Here is a 14,699-nt window from a genome sequence, read left to right as displayed (position 1 = left end):
TTCATTATTTCAAAGGTAAGGAACTGCATTTTTAAAAAAACCAACCAACTACCCAAATACCACATGTTCATGTCTGAAAGTTTCTACACTTCTAAGTATATACCCACCACCATTAATTAGCTTAAAAGTACCTCCTTCTTTCCATTCTTCATCACTCCCTATTCCCCTCTCTCTCTCTTTCATGCAATCTGTTAGTATTTCATTCCTGTATGCTTAATTAGGAAGTCATTCTTGTTTTTAAAACTTCTCAGTGGCAGGTCTGAGAAATGCTGTGAAGATAATCTTCAGACTTCATTATGAAATTTGTCCACTCCTGACAAAGGTCCTCCATGGAGAATTCATCACCACCATATTCCTGAGGAAGAATGTCTGGAAAATGCTGAACTAGGCTTTGTTTATAATTGGTCCCATGCATATGAATCTGAAATAGCCAAGATAGTTTAGAAAGTATACCTAACATACATGATATAGCAGACGCATTTTAATGAAAAATCAACATCAGAAGACAAAGAAGCTTAAAAACTTGAAAGAAAGTGTATAGTTACTATATTCTCTTTTCTGCTTATGAATCTAAGAAGATTGTCTATGAACATAATAATCTTAACATTTTTTTCCTAATTCTATCCCTCTAACTACACCAGATTTATAAATACATACTTGTTCATAAGTAGATTTTTAAGATATAAATAGAACAATTACATATATTCTGTTCTTGACATAAAAAAAATTCTCAGCAAAATATCTAATATGGGGCAGGGTTTCAAACTCTTATACATCAGCTATCTATGATCCTGAACTAACAATAACACTCTGTAGAGGATAAAAATATAGTCCCTGGTGCTAATTTAAGTTAAATATAAGCATAAAACTGAAAGTGTAATTATATATATATAAAATTTACATAATGTAGTTGATGGATACACTTACCTAATGCCAAAATTAAGAACAATTATGATAGTTAACAACATTAAATTTTAAAATCTTTTAAGTTGTAAAAGTTAATCACCTAATACTTTGATGTTAACATTAAAATGTGGAGTCTTAAGCCAAAAGCCCATCTTGCTAACATTAATAAAGAAACAAATAACCTTTCTCTATCTGCTTGCTAGAGCTAAATGTTCATCTATACATTCAACAATCACTTTGTAAGTAACTACTCTGTGAGGGAGCTCTGATCTAGTGGTTTGGAACAGCGCTCCCAACGTGAAGGCACTTGTTTCAAATTTGCCAGCCGCTCCACAGGAGAGATATGGGCAGTCTCCATCTGTGCGTTTTACTACCTTTGAAAGCCTGCTGAAGGGTCTGCTATAGCTTGGTTCTGACTCAATGATACATAACAGCAACTTTATGATGGAAACTCTGGTGGACTAAGTAGGTTAGGAGTTGTACTGCCAACCCAAAGGCAGGTGGTTCAAATCTATCATTTGCTTTTCAGGAGAAAAATGGGCAATCTCCTTTCTTGCAAATTATTGCCTCTGAAAATCCACTAGTGTTAGCGAAGAGTGGATTCCAACTCAGTTGCAGGGAGTTTGAGAGCTGTGCTGTGTTGTGAGGTTTTGAAAACAAGTTAACTGCATTTGGGAACCACACAGGCCCTATTCTTGATTTTTCCTGAAATATTAAAAATATTGTCTTCTAATTGAGAAAAATTCTACTAACTCTTCAAGAAGAGGGGAAAAATATTGCTAAAATATTTATAACTTTATGCTATTTGCTATTTGACATAGCTAAACAGTTGAAAAAGAGGCAAGTGGCAAGGTTGGTTTATTCTTCCTATTCTGAAAGGCTATTTCATGACTTGACATGAAATGCTTCTTCAATTTCTTAATTTGTTATTGCTCTTTCTTTCTTGTTCATTTTATCTTACATAATAGATTCATTCAAAATGTAAACCAAATTAGAAACCCTTGTCTTGTCTGTTTATATCTTTTCTAGGTAAGCAATGGAGGACCAACTATTTCCAAGATGGTTTCTGAAAAGAAAAAACAAACAAACAAAAAAACCTTGACTTTAAAAAACCCAAAACCAGAATGAAAAGTGACTTGGAGAAGAGAAAACAAAAAAAAAACATTGACTTCAAAACAAAAAGCCAGAATGAAAAGTGACTGAAGCATCATCACTAAAGCAAATAATGAAGATGGTTCTTCTTGAAGACAGGCAAAAATATCCACTAGACAACCAAAAAAACAAGCTTGGGTATCAAAATTTCCTGACCGGGCACAAGATACTACACTTCCTTAACTAAAGCTCTGTGTGTTTTGTTACGTGCTGTTGAGTTGGAACTCCAGTGGGTTTTCAGAGGCAGTCAATCTCATTGAAGGAAATTCCCAAATCTTCTGAGCAATTTGTGTGGATTCGAACTGAGCGCCTTTGGGACTGCAGCCCATCCTTCTTAAAACATCTTGAATATGCTAGTAAAATTCAATATTAGCAGTGTTTATACTTAAACAATTTTGAGATATAAATTATCAAAACTTAAAAAAATGGTTTTGGATCAAAACATCAGATGATATCAAGATTTATCTAAATTAATACTCTTGAAATTTCTCCTCTGTAGACTAATATAAATGGGTGGTTGACATTTTTGGAAACAGATATGGGGGGGAGTTTTTCAGCATTTCAAAAATTCTAAGAGGTATTACATCATGTGTAATTAAGATGCAACAGGTTAAGTAGAAACATCACACTACTCTTCATTTAGGGAGCTCTGGAGACCTAGTGGCAAGAAGCTGTGCTGCAATCCTGAAAGCAAGCTTTTGAGACCACCAGCTGCTCTGTGGGAGAAGGATGTGCAATCACTTCCTGTGTGATTAACTGCCTCTGAAAACCCGCTGGAGAGTCAGCTATGTGTCGGTTCTGACTCCAGGGTATACAACAACTCTTCCTTTACCTACTATGGCATTAACTTACACATTCAAAGGACTGTGGTTTTCAGTTGCACAGACTTCATCTGCATAGATAATACCTTTACATGGCTATGAAAAACACATAAAGGCACATGCTAAGAAGTCTTGCTTTCACCCCATACTAGTCACTCTGCTCCATACCTCCATTCTGTTCCCTGTGGCACGTCACAGAGTATTTTCTTGTCTATTCTTTCATTAATTTTATGCAAATGTAACTATGTTTGTTTCCCCATTTTTTTATACAGAAGGTAACAGGCCTAAAGTATTTTGCATTTTACTTATTTTTCTTTACGATATATCCTAGAAACCTTGTTAGATTATACTATGTGTATATATCATATTCCAGTCTCCTACCAAAGGACACTGGTAGCTTGCAATCTTGGCTGTAATGAATCCACTAGTGTATACCTCCTTATGGGCACAGCTGAAGGATAAATCCCCAGAAGCACCAACAGTCTAATTTTGACAACAGCTGCTACACTGTCCTCTACAGAGCAAACCGAAAAACCAATTGTCACCACGTGAACTCTGGCTCTCCGCAGCTCTTCAGGACAGAACAAAGTGTCTTTCTTATAGAGTTTCAAGGCCCTAAATCTTTACAAAAGCAAAATATGTCCTCCTTCTCCCACGGAATAGTTGGTAGGTATGAACTACTGACTTTCTGGTTAGCAACCTAATGCTTTTGCCACACCACCACACCATAACCTTACTAACTAAGGTTCGGTTTTCATTTCATAAAAGCAGGTGGCGTATGAAAGACCGGTTCAGAATTCTGGGTGAACGTAAGCTGAGTAATGAAGTAATGCTTAAAAAAAAGAACTGGAACCTTTTATATAGAGGAACAGGGACCTGAGTGTGTGTTTACTCACCCTTTCCTTAATTTTTTCCGTCAGGAATGGTTTAATCATGGAAAAGACAGCATGAAAAACTGCTGGCTCGTTTATCAAATGGATGCCTCGAACTTTTAATGGAAAGGAATCCTTTTTAAAAAGAAAGAAAAACTTATCATAAATAAATATCATAACACTACATTCTTCATGACTTGCTCCTTCTTTGAACATTCTTTGTACTTACAGTAATAGTTAAAGTATGATTTTATTTTCAAAACTATCATCAGCACATAGTTTAAAGTCCATCAATAGCACATATTTTACTTTGTAATTCACAGTCAATAGATCAATGAAAACTTTCTAAGAAAGTTTCTTTTTCTAGCTTCAAATTCAAACTCATTGCTATGGAGTAGAAAGCAACTCATCTGTGAGTTTGGGATGATGCAAATTGTAAAGGAGATTGCCCATCTTTCTCCTGAAAAGCCACCAGGGTTAGCAATGCAACTCTCTATGTAGCTCCTTGTAGCTTACAGAAATTATTTGAAGAAATAACAACATGTTCATGAGGCCCAAAAATCTTCTTCTCCAGTCACAAATTTTATGTGTATATTCTTTTAAAGAAACAACCAACAATTTTAAACATATTTATTTAAATTTTTTCCAAAAGATCTGATTTGGAAAAAAAAATTCATATTCTCATAAAAGTTGAAAGACTGTATAATAACACATAAAACAAATGTTTCAAGTCATCAGCACATAACTCATAGTGACCCTATGTGATCTGCAAATATTTATCCCCAGTATGTGTTTCCTTTTTACCCTGTTAGAAAGGTTTTTGAAGTGCTTTGGGATTTGATTTTTAGAAGGTCCCATTCATCTATTTTATTCTATCATGGTTGTAGGTTTTCATTTTGCTTGGAAATCTGTTTATACTGTAGATAAGGCTTTTAGCATTGTACTCACTTCTCTGATGAATTTTACAGTCTTTGATTTTAGGTCCCTGGAAGACTTTATGCTATGTGAAATATATTAGTCACAAAAGGACAGATACTGCATAACACCCTTGTAATAAAAAAAGACTAACATGGGGGTCAAGGAGAGAGGAGGGAAAGAATTCCTAGATGGATACTCCACAGGAACAGATGAGGGAAGGATTATCTGAAGGGAATGTATGACAACTGCCAATGTGGAACAAGAGATGCACTACAAGTGGACTCGGGGAGAAAGGAGGGAGCAAAATGTGCAATGATGATTGAATAAAAACCCAACCTTTCTGTAAACTTTCATTAAAATCACAGTTTAAAACAAAATTTAGAAAAAAGAAAAAATCCAAACACAGCACTGTGGTGTTCCACTGTTGATAGACATTATCAATATAGTGGATGTTCAACAAATGTGATGCATTAAGAATAAGCAGAAATTTTTAGGAGCGACTCTGTGAACTTTGATAAATGTGGGTAGTTGTAGAGGGGCATCAGGCCTTTTGTTCATAGGGTTGCTATGAGTCATGCTCGACTCAGACTCAATCAACAGCTACAACATAGAATTTTCATGTTTGGACTCCATTGATAGTAATAGGGTTTTTTTTAAAAAAAAAATCATGTGTTTTACTATCATTGTAATACTCCATCTAATGGATGTTCTATAATTTAAGTAACAACTTTCCTATTTCTGAGTACAATAAGTTTCCAATTTTTTTTTATAAAAATGATGCTGTTGTGATTTTTTTTTATGTGTAAGAAGTTACCTCTAAGAAGCAAAACTTTTGCATTCAAATGACCTGATCAAATTGTGCTTTGGCATTGCTACATCACCTCTTTGGTATAATTTGCTAATTTGTAAAATGGAAAAAATAATAATCATATCTCATTGGCATGATTTGAACATTAAATTATAGTGCATTTGAAACACATATTAGTATTATCTTCCAAAGGTATCATCGGTATATAGTCTTTCCTATATTTACTCTGTTGTTGTTGTTGTTTGTTAAATGCCGTTAAGTTGGTCCTAAGTCGTAGTGATCCAGTGTATAACAGAATGAAATACGGTCCCATCCTACACATATTTATTGTTGTTGCTGTGTGGTTCTGTCTAGTCAGCTACACTCATAGCAACCCATGAACAAGACGGTGAGTTATCCTATGCCATCCTCATCATCTCCGTTACTTGAGCCTCTTATTACAGTCACTATGTGGATTCATCTCACTAACATTTTTCTCCATTTTCATTGACCCGTCTCTTTTCCAAGCACGATGTCCTTTTCCAAGGACCTGCCTCTCCTAGCAAAATCTGTGACACCGACTCTCACCATTCTTCCCTTTATGGAGCACTCTGGCTGCCCCTTTAACAAGACGTATTTGTTTGTTCCCTTGGCAGTTCTCCTCTACTCATACACTGCTAGAAATAAAACTGCTGAGTCAAAGAGAGAGACCACTTCTGAAACCTTTTGATTTCTGAAAGTATAGAGCTAATTTATACCTACCGATACATGTGAGAGTTGCAGTATACCATAGGTATAAACATTAGTTTGAGTCATTTAAAATATTTAGAATAACATTTCAATATTAGAGGAAAGCCACCACATAATTGTTTTAAAGTATAAAAGTCTGTGGTTACTGGTTTTAAATATCTTTTCAATTTCCAACATTTTTCTTTTCTGAATTTTGACCTTTTACTTCCAAGCATCTATGCCTCATGTATAGTATTTTCATTTAGTATTTTCAATAAAAACATTATTGTTTCTCTTTCTGTAATTCATATGCAAATTTTAAAATATCACTTGGAATTACGATAGTTCACAGCTCAATGTGGAGATATTCAGGGAACACTCACTGTCAGCACAGCCGCGATCTTCTTGGCCACAGATGGAGTAATCTGAAAGGCATGAGAAAACTGCCAGCCTTCCAGATCAAAGATGACTTTGACTCCATTCCGCTGAGTTTCCACCTCTTGGACAATAAGCTCTGATGAGATGAGACTTACACGAAACGCATCATAAGCAGTGAAAACTTTTGGGTCCCAGTTTGCTAAAAAGATTAAGAGTATATCAGCTTAGAATATATGCCAAGAAAATTAGGACTGAGGCATAAACAGAGATTCGTACACCAATGTTCATAGCAGCGTTATCTACCATCGCAAGAACATGGAAACAGCTCAAATGTCCAACCACAAATGAATGGATTGAGAAGCTGTGGTACATTCACATGATGGAATGCTATGCAGCACTAAGGAACAATGATTTTTTAAAAACATTTTTATTATTAATTTCAATGAAAATTTACAGAGACTTTGGATTTCCATTCATTCATTGTTGCACAACTCCCCTCCCAAACTTCCCCCCAAGTACACTACCCTCTTGGAAAAGTAAAAAAAAAATTCTTTCATTGTTTTACAATCCCTCCCCACCAGGTCCACTCCACTATGCAGCCTTCACTCTGGACTCCTGTCATGACAAAAATACCTAATCACATATCCCTTTTGAACAGTTTTCTCCCTCATCTGTTTCAATGCAGTATGCATTATTTAACCCATCTTTCTCAGTCTCCCCCCAAACCCAATGTCATTCCTGTTTTACAACAGTGGCACCATGCGGTATTTGTCCTTTTGTGAGGAACAATGATTTTTAAAATCACTACCTAGCTTGGGAGGGGCTAGTGAGTTCAGTATCATAACATCAAATACTGTATAAGACCGTTGTTGTAGAAATAAAAAGATAACTAGTAAAATGGGTATGAGGATCCAAGAGGGGTAGGTAAGAGTAAAGGGGTGAGGATGGGGAGGGGGAAATCATAGGGTCACAAAATTTGATGGGTGGAGGGAGAAATGGGTAAAGGAAATGGGAGAGATCAGTGGGGATCTGGAAAGACAGGGCAATGGTGGGCATAGCTCAATGTTGATTAATTTATGAAATATAATGCATGGGAATGATTGTATGAAACAGAATGTGAATAAAGAATAGTGTGAAATATAATGTATATAGACTGTAAGCAAATCAATACAAAAATAAAAATTAATTTTTAAAAAAGAATATATCAGCATTGTTGAAAGAATCAGAAAGATTTTCAAATAAAAAAAGAAATTATTTGCATACATAATAGATCAATACAGCCCAAAACCCTAAGGATCATGAGACAAAATGGGACCAAATCTAGAAGGCCTAGTCTATGGCATAAATAGGCTTGCAAATGTAGCCAAAAATGCACAGCCGGAAGAGAGCAAAATGGACAAACAGGACCTTCTAAAAAGTAAATCCCTGTGTGCTTCAGAAACTTTTTTTTAAGAGTGAAAAGATAACCTATTGACTTGGGAGAAAACATTTGGCAATGACATCTCAGACAAGAGTCTCACAACAAAAGTTTACAGAATCCTACAGGGCCTCCACAAGAAAAAGACTGCAAACCCAATTATAAAACAGGCAAAAAAGATGAAAAGACTTTTCACAAAGAAAGGCATTCATATGGACAACAAACACATGAAGAAATATCCAAAATCACTGGCAATAATAGAGATGCAAATCTAAACAATAAGATACCATCCTTCCCCAGTAGCAATAGCAAAATTTAACAGGACAGCAGGCAACACATGTTGGAGAGGATATGGGAAGATTGGAACTCTCACATACTGTTGGTGGGAATGTAAAATGGTACAACCACTCTGGAAGGCAGTTTGATGTTTTCTCAAAAAGCTGATTACATAGTAATCCCTTATGACACAGCTATTGTACTGCTGGTAATTTACCCCAAGGAAATTGGAACTGAGACACAAATGGAAATTAGTATACCTATGTTCATATCAGCATTATTCACAATAGCAAAAATATTAAAACAGCCCAAATGCCTATAAACAAATGAATGGCTTGAGATATTATGGTACATTCACACAATGGAATACTATGCAGCACTAAGGAATTATGATTTTGTAAAATACTATATAACATGGGAGAGTCTAGTGAGCATTTTGATGAGTGAACCAAGTCTTATAAGGACAAATACTGTGTAAGATCATTATTGTAAAGACAGAAAGATAACTAGTAAAATGTATATAAAAGAGGGTTGGAGGCAATCACTAGGATTTCAGAGTTTAGTGGGTAGACTAAAGGGAAGGTAAATGGGAATAATTCAATGGGACTTGAAAAGACAGTGTAATAATAGACATAGATTAATGGTAACTAATTATTTGAGATACAGTGTATATGAATAATTATATGAAGCACAATGTAAATGAAGATTATATGGAAAGCAATGGATATGTAGAAAACACAATGTAAATGAATTATTGTCTGAAAACCAACAAACATATATAAAAAATAGATCAGTAGAAATGACAACATGTATGGAGATCATGAACTGAGCGTTAGAGTAAATTGTGGGTCCTACATGCCGGTTACTCCCTGCTTGTGTGTGTGTGTGTGTGTGTGTGTGTGTGTGTGTGTGTGTATTTTATTGTGGGCTGCTGTTAATGTCATCTCTCCATAAGGTTTTTGGGCAATAACCGCTACAGAAGTCCTATAAATTAACTCTTAAATGTTGGCAGTTTGAACTCACTTAGTGAGTTCTGGCAATCTACTTCCCAAAAACTCTGAGCCTTGAAAATCCTACGAAGCATCTCGACTGTACAAACTTAAAGTCACTATGAGTTGAAATCAACCCCATGGCACCCCCAACATAAAACCCCTGGTTAAAGCACGTAAGATGAGGCTATAGGAGAGACAAGATTGCTTCTGAGTGTGTTCTGAGCTCCGAGCTGATGGGCAAGGCCCTTAACATTGCTACTGGAAGTTCAGTAGGAACAGACATGGGGTGTAACCCTTTGACACCTCCACAGTGTCACAATCAGCAAGTAATAGTCATTTGCCTATAGGCTAGAACAGGTGTGGCCTTTGAAGGAAGAGAGTCCAGGAAGCACCCTCGCTGGCAGCCCACATCCAAGAGAAACAGGAAAGTACTTGGGTGAGGAAAAGAAGTCTCTGACATTTTATCCACATATCTCATTCCTTCCTGGGCAGGCCATGGCATACAGTGTCCAAAGATAAACAAGCAATCTTTAGAAAATAGATGCATTATATTATTCAAAATGGTTGACTCTGGAGAACATTATGCTGAGTGAAATATCCCAGTCACAAAAGGACAAATATTACATGATGCCACTGTTGTAGAATGGGACTGTCCTTGGGGTTGGGGAGAGACTGAGTAAGATGGGTTCAATAATGTATACTGCACTGAAGCAGAGGAGGGAGAGAACCGTTTAAAAGAGAGATGTAACTGGGTATTTCTGTCATCACAGGAGACTAGAGCGAGGGCTGCATGGTGGAGGGGACCTGGGGGAGGGTTTGTAAAACAATGAAAGAATCTTTTCTTTTACTTTTCCATAATTTTTGGACTCATGTACTTATAACTTGTTAGTCAAATTTGTGTCTTCTAGGTTGCAACACCCCCATGATACATCTTCAAGGATATGAACATGTACGGCCAAGCACAATCAATAAGAGTGCATCTGAATTCCAAAATCAATCTCCATAATAGTCTATGTGTTTCCTACTGCCAAAGGGGCCCTTTAGAGTAGTGAGAGAAGATCTTCACCCTGAAACCCACAGCGTCCCTTTTCAGCAGGAAGTAGCTAAGAGAATACGCCGTCCCCTTTTCCTTATGACTCAGGGTGAAGTCTCTCTCAGGGAGGAGTGATAGGGAATGGCAAAGGATACACTGACAAAGAAGATTAATCAGAACTGGCTTTGACAAGCACTGTGGCATTTGGACAAGAACAAACTGGGAGGAGGGTAGAGAGAATAGTGCAACAATGAATGAGTGGAAGCCCAAAATCTCTGTAAATGTTTATGAAAATTAATAAAATATAATTATAGAAAAAAAAAGAAAATAGATGCATTAAGAAGGAGGGGCAATCTCCTCCTGTGTGATTAAATGCCTCTGAAAAGCTGGAAGGTCAGCTGTGGGTTAGTTCCAACTTGATGGCAAACAACACTAATAATTATAAGGAACCCTGGTGGCATACTTGATTACACAGGAAAGCTGCAAACCAAAAGGCTTAGCAGTTTGAACCCACTAGCACTTCTCAGAAATAAGATGGACAGCCTCTCCAAAAAAGATTTACAGCATCTGAAACCTAACGGAGCGTTGCAATGAGTTAGAAGGAACTCAAAGGCAGTGGGCTGGTTTTACGAATCATAAAGCACTTACTCCTCACTTATGAACTATTTTATTATAAACATTTTGCATTTCTGGCAATATGAAAAATCAACTGTCTATTTGTTTGTATTCACAATATACATCTAGCCATAACAAATACTGAGGTGTGAGGAGATAGTAACATTAGCAGTGATAGTTCAGTCAGTGCTTTTCAGTGGCTTGGCAGTTATGTAATGATTGTAATTTGACAGTTCCGCAAAGGCAAAATTTGGCTGTTAGACAATGATGTAGTTAGGTGCTATACAGTGATCTGAGTTGATTATCCCCCATATCCCCATAAAGTAGATTTTCATATAACAATATGGTCTTGGAATCATGTTACTAATGAGTGACCATATACCAGAAAGAATTGGGTAACATAGAAGAATGCCATTAACAATATACGATCAAGAGCCTATGGTGATAAAGAAGGAACTTTAAGCTGCTCTGGACGAATTGGCAAAAAAACAAGGCCTCAGGAATTGATGGCATACAATTGAAATATTTCAACAAATAGATTCTGTCCTGGACACACCAGGTTGTGCAAGAATCTGGAGGACAATCAGCTGGCCAATTGACTAGAAGAGATGAATATTTATTCCCATTAAAAGAAAAGGTTACACAACAAAGTATGGAAATTGTCAAACAATATCATTAATATCAAGTGCAAGCAAGATCCTGCTGAAAATTATACACAGACAACTGCAATAGTACATCAACAGAGAACTGCCAACTGTGCAGGCTGGGTTTAGAAGAGGCTGTCGCACTACAGACATTATAGTCAATGCTAGCTGGATCTTAGCTGACACGAGAGAGTACCAGAGAAATGTCTATCTGTGTTTCATTGACTATGGAAAGGCTTTTGACTGTATGGATCACAACAAACAGTGGTTTTCTCTGAGAGAATGAGAATCCCAGAATACTTGATTGTGCTTATGCAAAACCTATATATACTTGGACCAGGAAGCAGTTGTCAGAACAGAGCAAGGAAACACTGCATGGTTCAAAATCAGGAAGGGTGTACACCAAGGATGTTTCCTCTCTCCATAACTTTTTATTATCCAGGATGCTGGGCTCTGTAAGGAGGAATGTGACATCTGGATTGGAAGAAGACTCATCAACAACCTGCATTATGTAGATGGCACAAGCTGGCTTGCTGACATCTGAGAAAGACCTGAGATATTTTCTACAGAAAGTCAAGGACTGAAGTTTCAATATGGATTGAAGCTCAACATTAAGAAAACAAAGATTCTCACCACTGGGAAGATTAACAGCATCGTGAAAGAGGTGAAAAGTTTGAGACTGTTAACATTTTTAGCTTGCTTGGCTCCAAAATCAACACTCTTGTTACTAGAGCCAGGAAATCTAAAGAATAATTGCACTGTGGAAAAACTGCTGTCAGAGACCTCTCCAGAGTTGTTGTTAAGGGCCATCGAGTCGTAGACAACTCATAACAATCCTATGAATAAAAGTCCTGAACATGCGTAACTTTTATCATTTCCCTAAGTTCATAGAGTTTCCAAAGGCAAGTTATTTCAGAAGTGTATGTCATTCCTGCTTCCAAGCCTGTTTCAATTTGAGAACTCCATCAAACACTGTCTACCATGGGTAACCATTATTGCATCTAACACATCAATGTCACAGTGTTTACCATCACAACAACCACAATTACTGAAGAGAAATTGTCATTCTAGAGACTAAGATGTGCATTATACAGGCCATGAAATTCACAATTACTTTGCCATGCATCAGAGAACTGGAAAGTGAGTTAGGATAATAGAAGAAGAATTGATGCCTGTGAGCTGTGGTGTTGAAGAAGAGTATTGAATATACCATGCAGGGTGAAACCAGGTTGCTACTCAGAAATAAAGATTTTGAAGTTCTGTCTAACATACTCTGGGCATGTTGCAAGGAGAGACCAGTTCTTGGAGAAGGACGTCATGCTTGGAAAGGATAGAACCAGTCCTTGAAGAGGGACATCATACTTGGACAGTGCAAGAAAAGAAGACCCTGGTTGAGATGTTTTGACTCATAGAGTAATGGGGGCAGGTGTGCCAGAGATGATGAAATTGGCTCATGATAGAGTAAGGTTTGCACATAGGTCGCTGTGAGTCGCAGCTAATGGGACGACACATAACAACAACATATTTGAAATATTAGGACAAGCCTAAATTAAATAAAGGAAGGTATTAAGGCATAAGAAAACAGTTAAATATATAAGAATTGTTTCTTAAAAGTATAACAACTTCTAAAAAATATTTTTTAAATATTAAAAACCAAAAAGTATAACAATTTTGTAAAAAATAATAATGCAGAATATTTCTGAACACTAGGCCACCAGAACTCCATTATTATTATGTAGTTGCTGTTAGGTGCTGATGAGTCACGACTCAGTGACCCTACGTACAGCAGCTCTGAAACCTGCCCTGTCCTGAGCAAGTCTCACTGACTCTGACACACCAACCTCAACTGCCCCAGTTACTGTATCAATCCATCTCATCTGGTGTCTTCCTCTTCTGTGCTGCCCCTCCACCCTTCCAAGCATGATGTCCTTTCCCAAGCAAGGATCAGTCCCTTCTGGCCACATGCCCAAAGTATGTGAGCTGGAGCTTCAATATCCTAGTCTCCAAGGAGAAATTTGGTTTCACCCTCTCCAAAGGACAGACTTATTTGTTTTCTTGGTAGTCCACGGTATATTCAAGACTCTTCTCCATCACCACAACTGAAACAGATCTATTCTTCTTCTATCATCCTTAGTCATTGTCCAGCTCTCTGATGCATAGCAAGTAATTTTGAAGAGTATGGTCTGGATCAGGCTCACCTTAGTCTCTAGAGTGACATCATCGCTTCTCAGCACTCTGGAGGGTTCCCTGACAGTAGATTTACCTAATGCAATTAATCTCTGTTTTTCAGACTGCTGGTGTCAAAAGAGTATTGACCTAGCCAGCAGTATCTGTTAACTATTTCAATATCTTCTCCAATCATCATGGTGCTGCCAGTTGGCCCAGTGGTGAGAATCTTTTGTCTTCTTGATACTGAGTTTCAGTCCATATTATTATAAGAACAGAATATTATTTAGAAATAATAATTTGAAATATAATTCAGGTAGAACTTCAATTCAAATGGGCCAATGACAGAAAAGGTAGAACCCATAAGTAAATAATGTGTTGTAAAGATAAGCTGAGGTATTATACCAAGTTCAGCCCCAATGAGTCAAATGTTGATATGTATAAATATAAAGTATATGAAAGTCTAAAATCTGGGGCATTTGAAAAATATAAGTAGAGTAGCTTGAAATCAGAGCTCCAATTGTAACTCTATTCTGAACTTCATCTTAAGTCTTGGCATGACTCTGGAGCCCCTGCTGAAATTTAAAATTACCTTGTCTAACAGTATTTTCCTCCTTTCCTATTCATATTCTCTAAAGAAACACCCATAGTCCCTAAAGGAAATGTTTCTGTTTGTGAAACGGGATGTTGGCAGCTTGTTCCTGGAGGGCCCATCTTCTGTGGTCCTCCAGGATGTCACAGCTTCTTCTAAGAGACACAAATGATCATCTGAAACCCCCTCTGTAAAATCCTTCTCAGAAAACATGCTGATGCAATCAAGTTATTACCAGGTTTTTTTACTTGCCAAGATAAAACAAGGCAGTTTGATTTTTGCATAATACTTTTAAGAAACGCCTGACTCAGGAAACTAGTCTTAAAATGATTTAATCAATACCTAGCAAACTTGTTTGCTATCTGATTTCAGAACAAACCCTACGCTGCCATCATCTAATC

The 14,699-nt window shown here is 37.0% G+C and overlaps 1 protein-coding gene across 1 annotated transcript in view; it reads right to left on the bottom strand.

Annotated features, from left to right (window-relative positions):
* Positions 1-247: 247 nt before the first annotated feature.
* Positions 248-14,699, bottom strand: part of TTPA (tocopherol (alpha) transfer protein) — an 87,307-nt gene continuing 72,855 nt past the window's right edge. Inside the window, exons 3-5 of the mRNA XM_006880528.1 lie at positions 6,569-6,762; positions 3,776-3,886; positions 248-421 (exon numbers count right to left, since the gene is read on the bottom strand). Coding sequence (XP_006880590.1) covers positions 248-421; positions 3,776-3,886; positions 6,569-6,762 — 479 coding nt within the window. The remainder of the gene's footprint in view (positions 422-3,775; positions 3,887-6,568; positions 6,763-14,699) is intronic.

The sequence above is a fragment of the Elephantulus edwardii genome, unplaced genomic scaffold (genome assembly GCF_000299155.1).
Source record: "Elephantulus edwardii isolate Elephantulus edwardi_28Jun2011 unplaced genomic scaffold, EleEdw1.0 scaffold00008, whole genome shotgun sequence".
Lineage (NCBI taxonomy): Eukaryota > Metazoa > Chordata > Mammalia > Macroscelidea > Macroscelididae > Elephantulus > Elephantulus edwardii.
The sequence above is the reverse complement of the archived record's forward strand: the minus strand, read 5'-3'. Positions and strand labels throughout refer to the sequence as shown.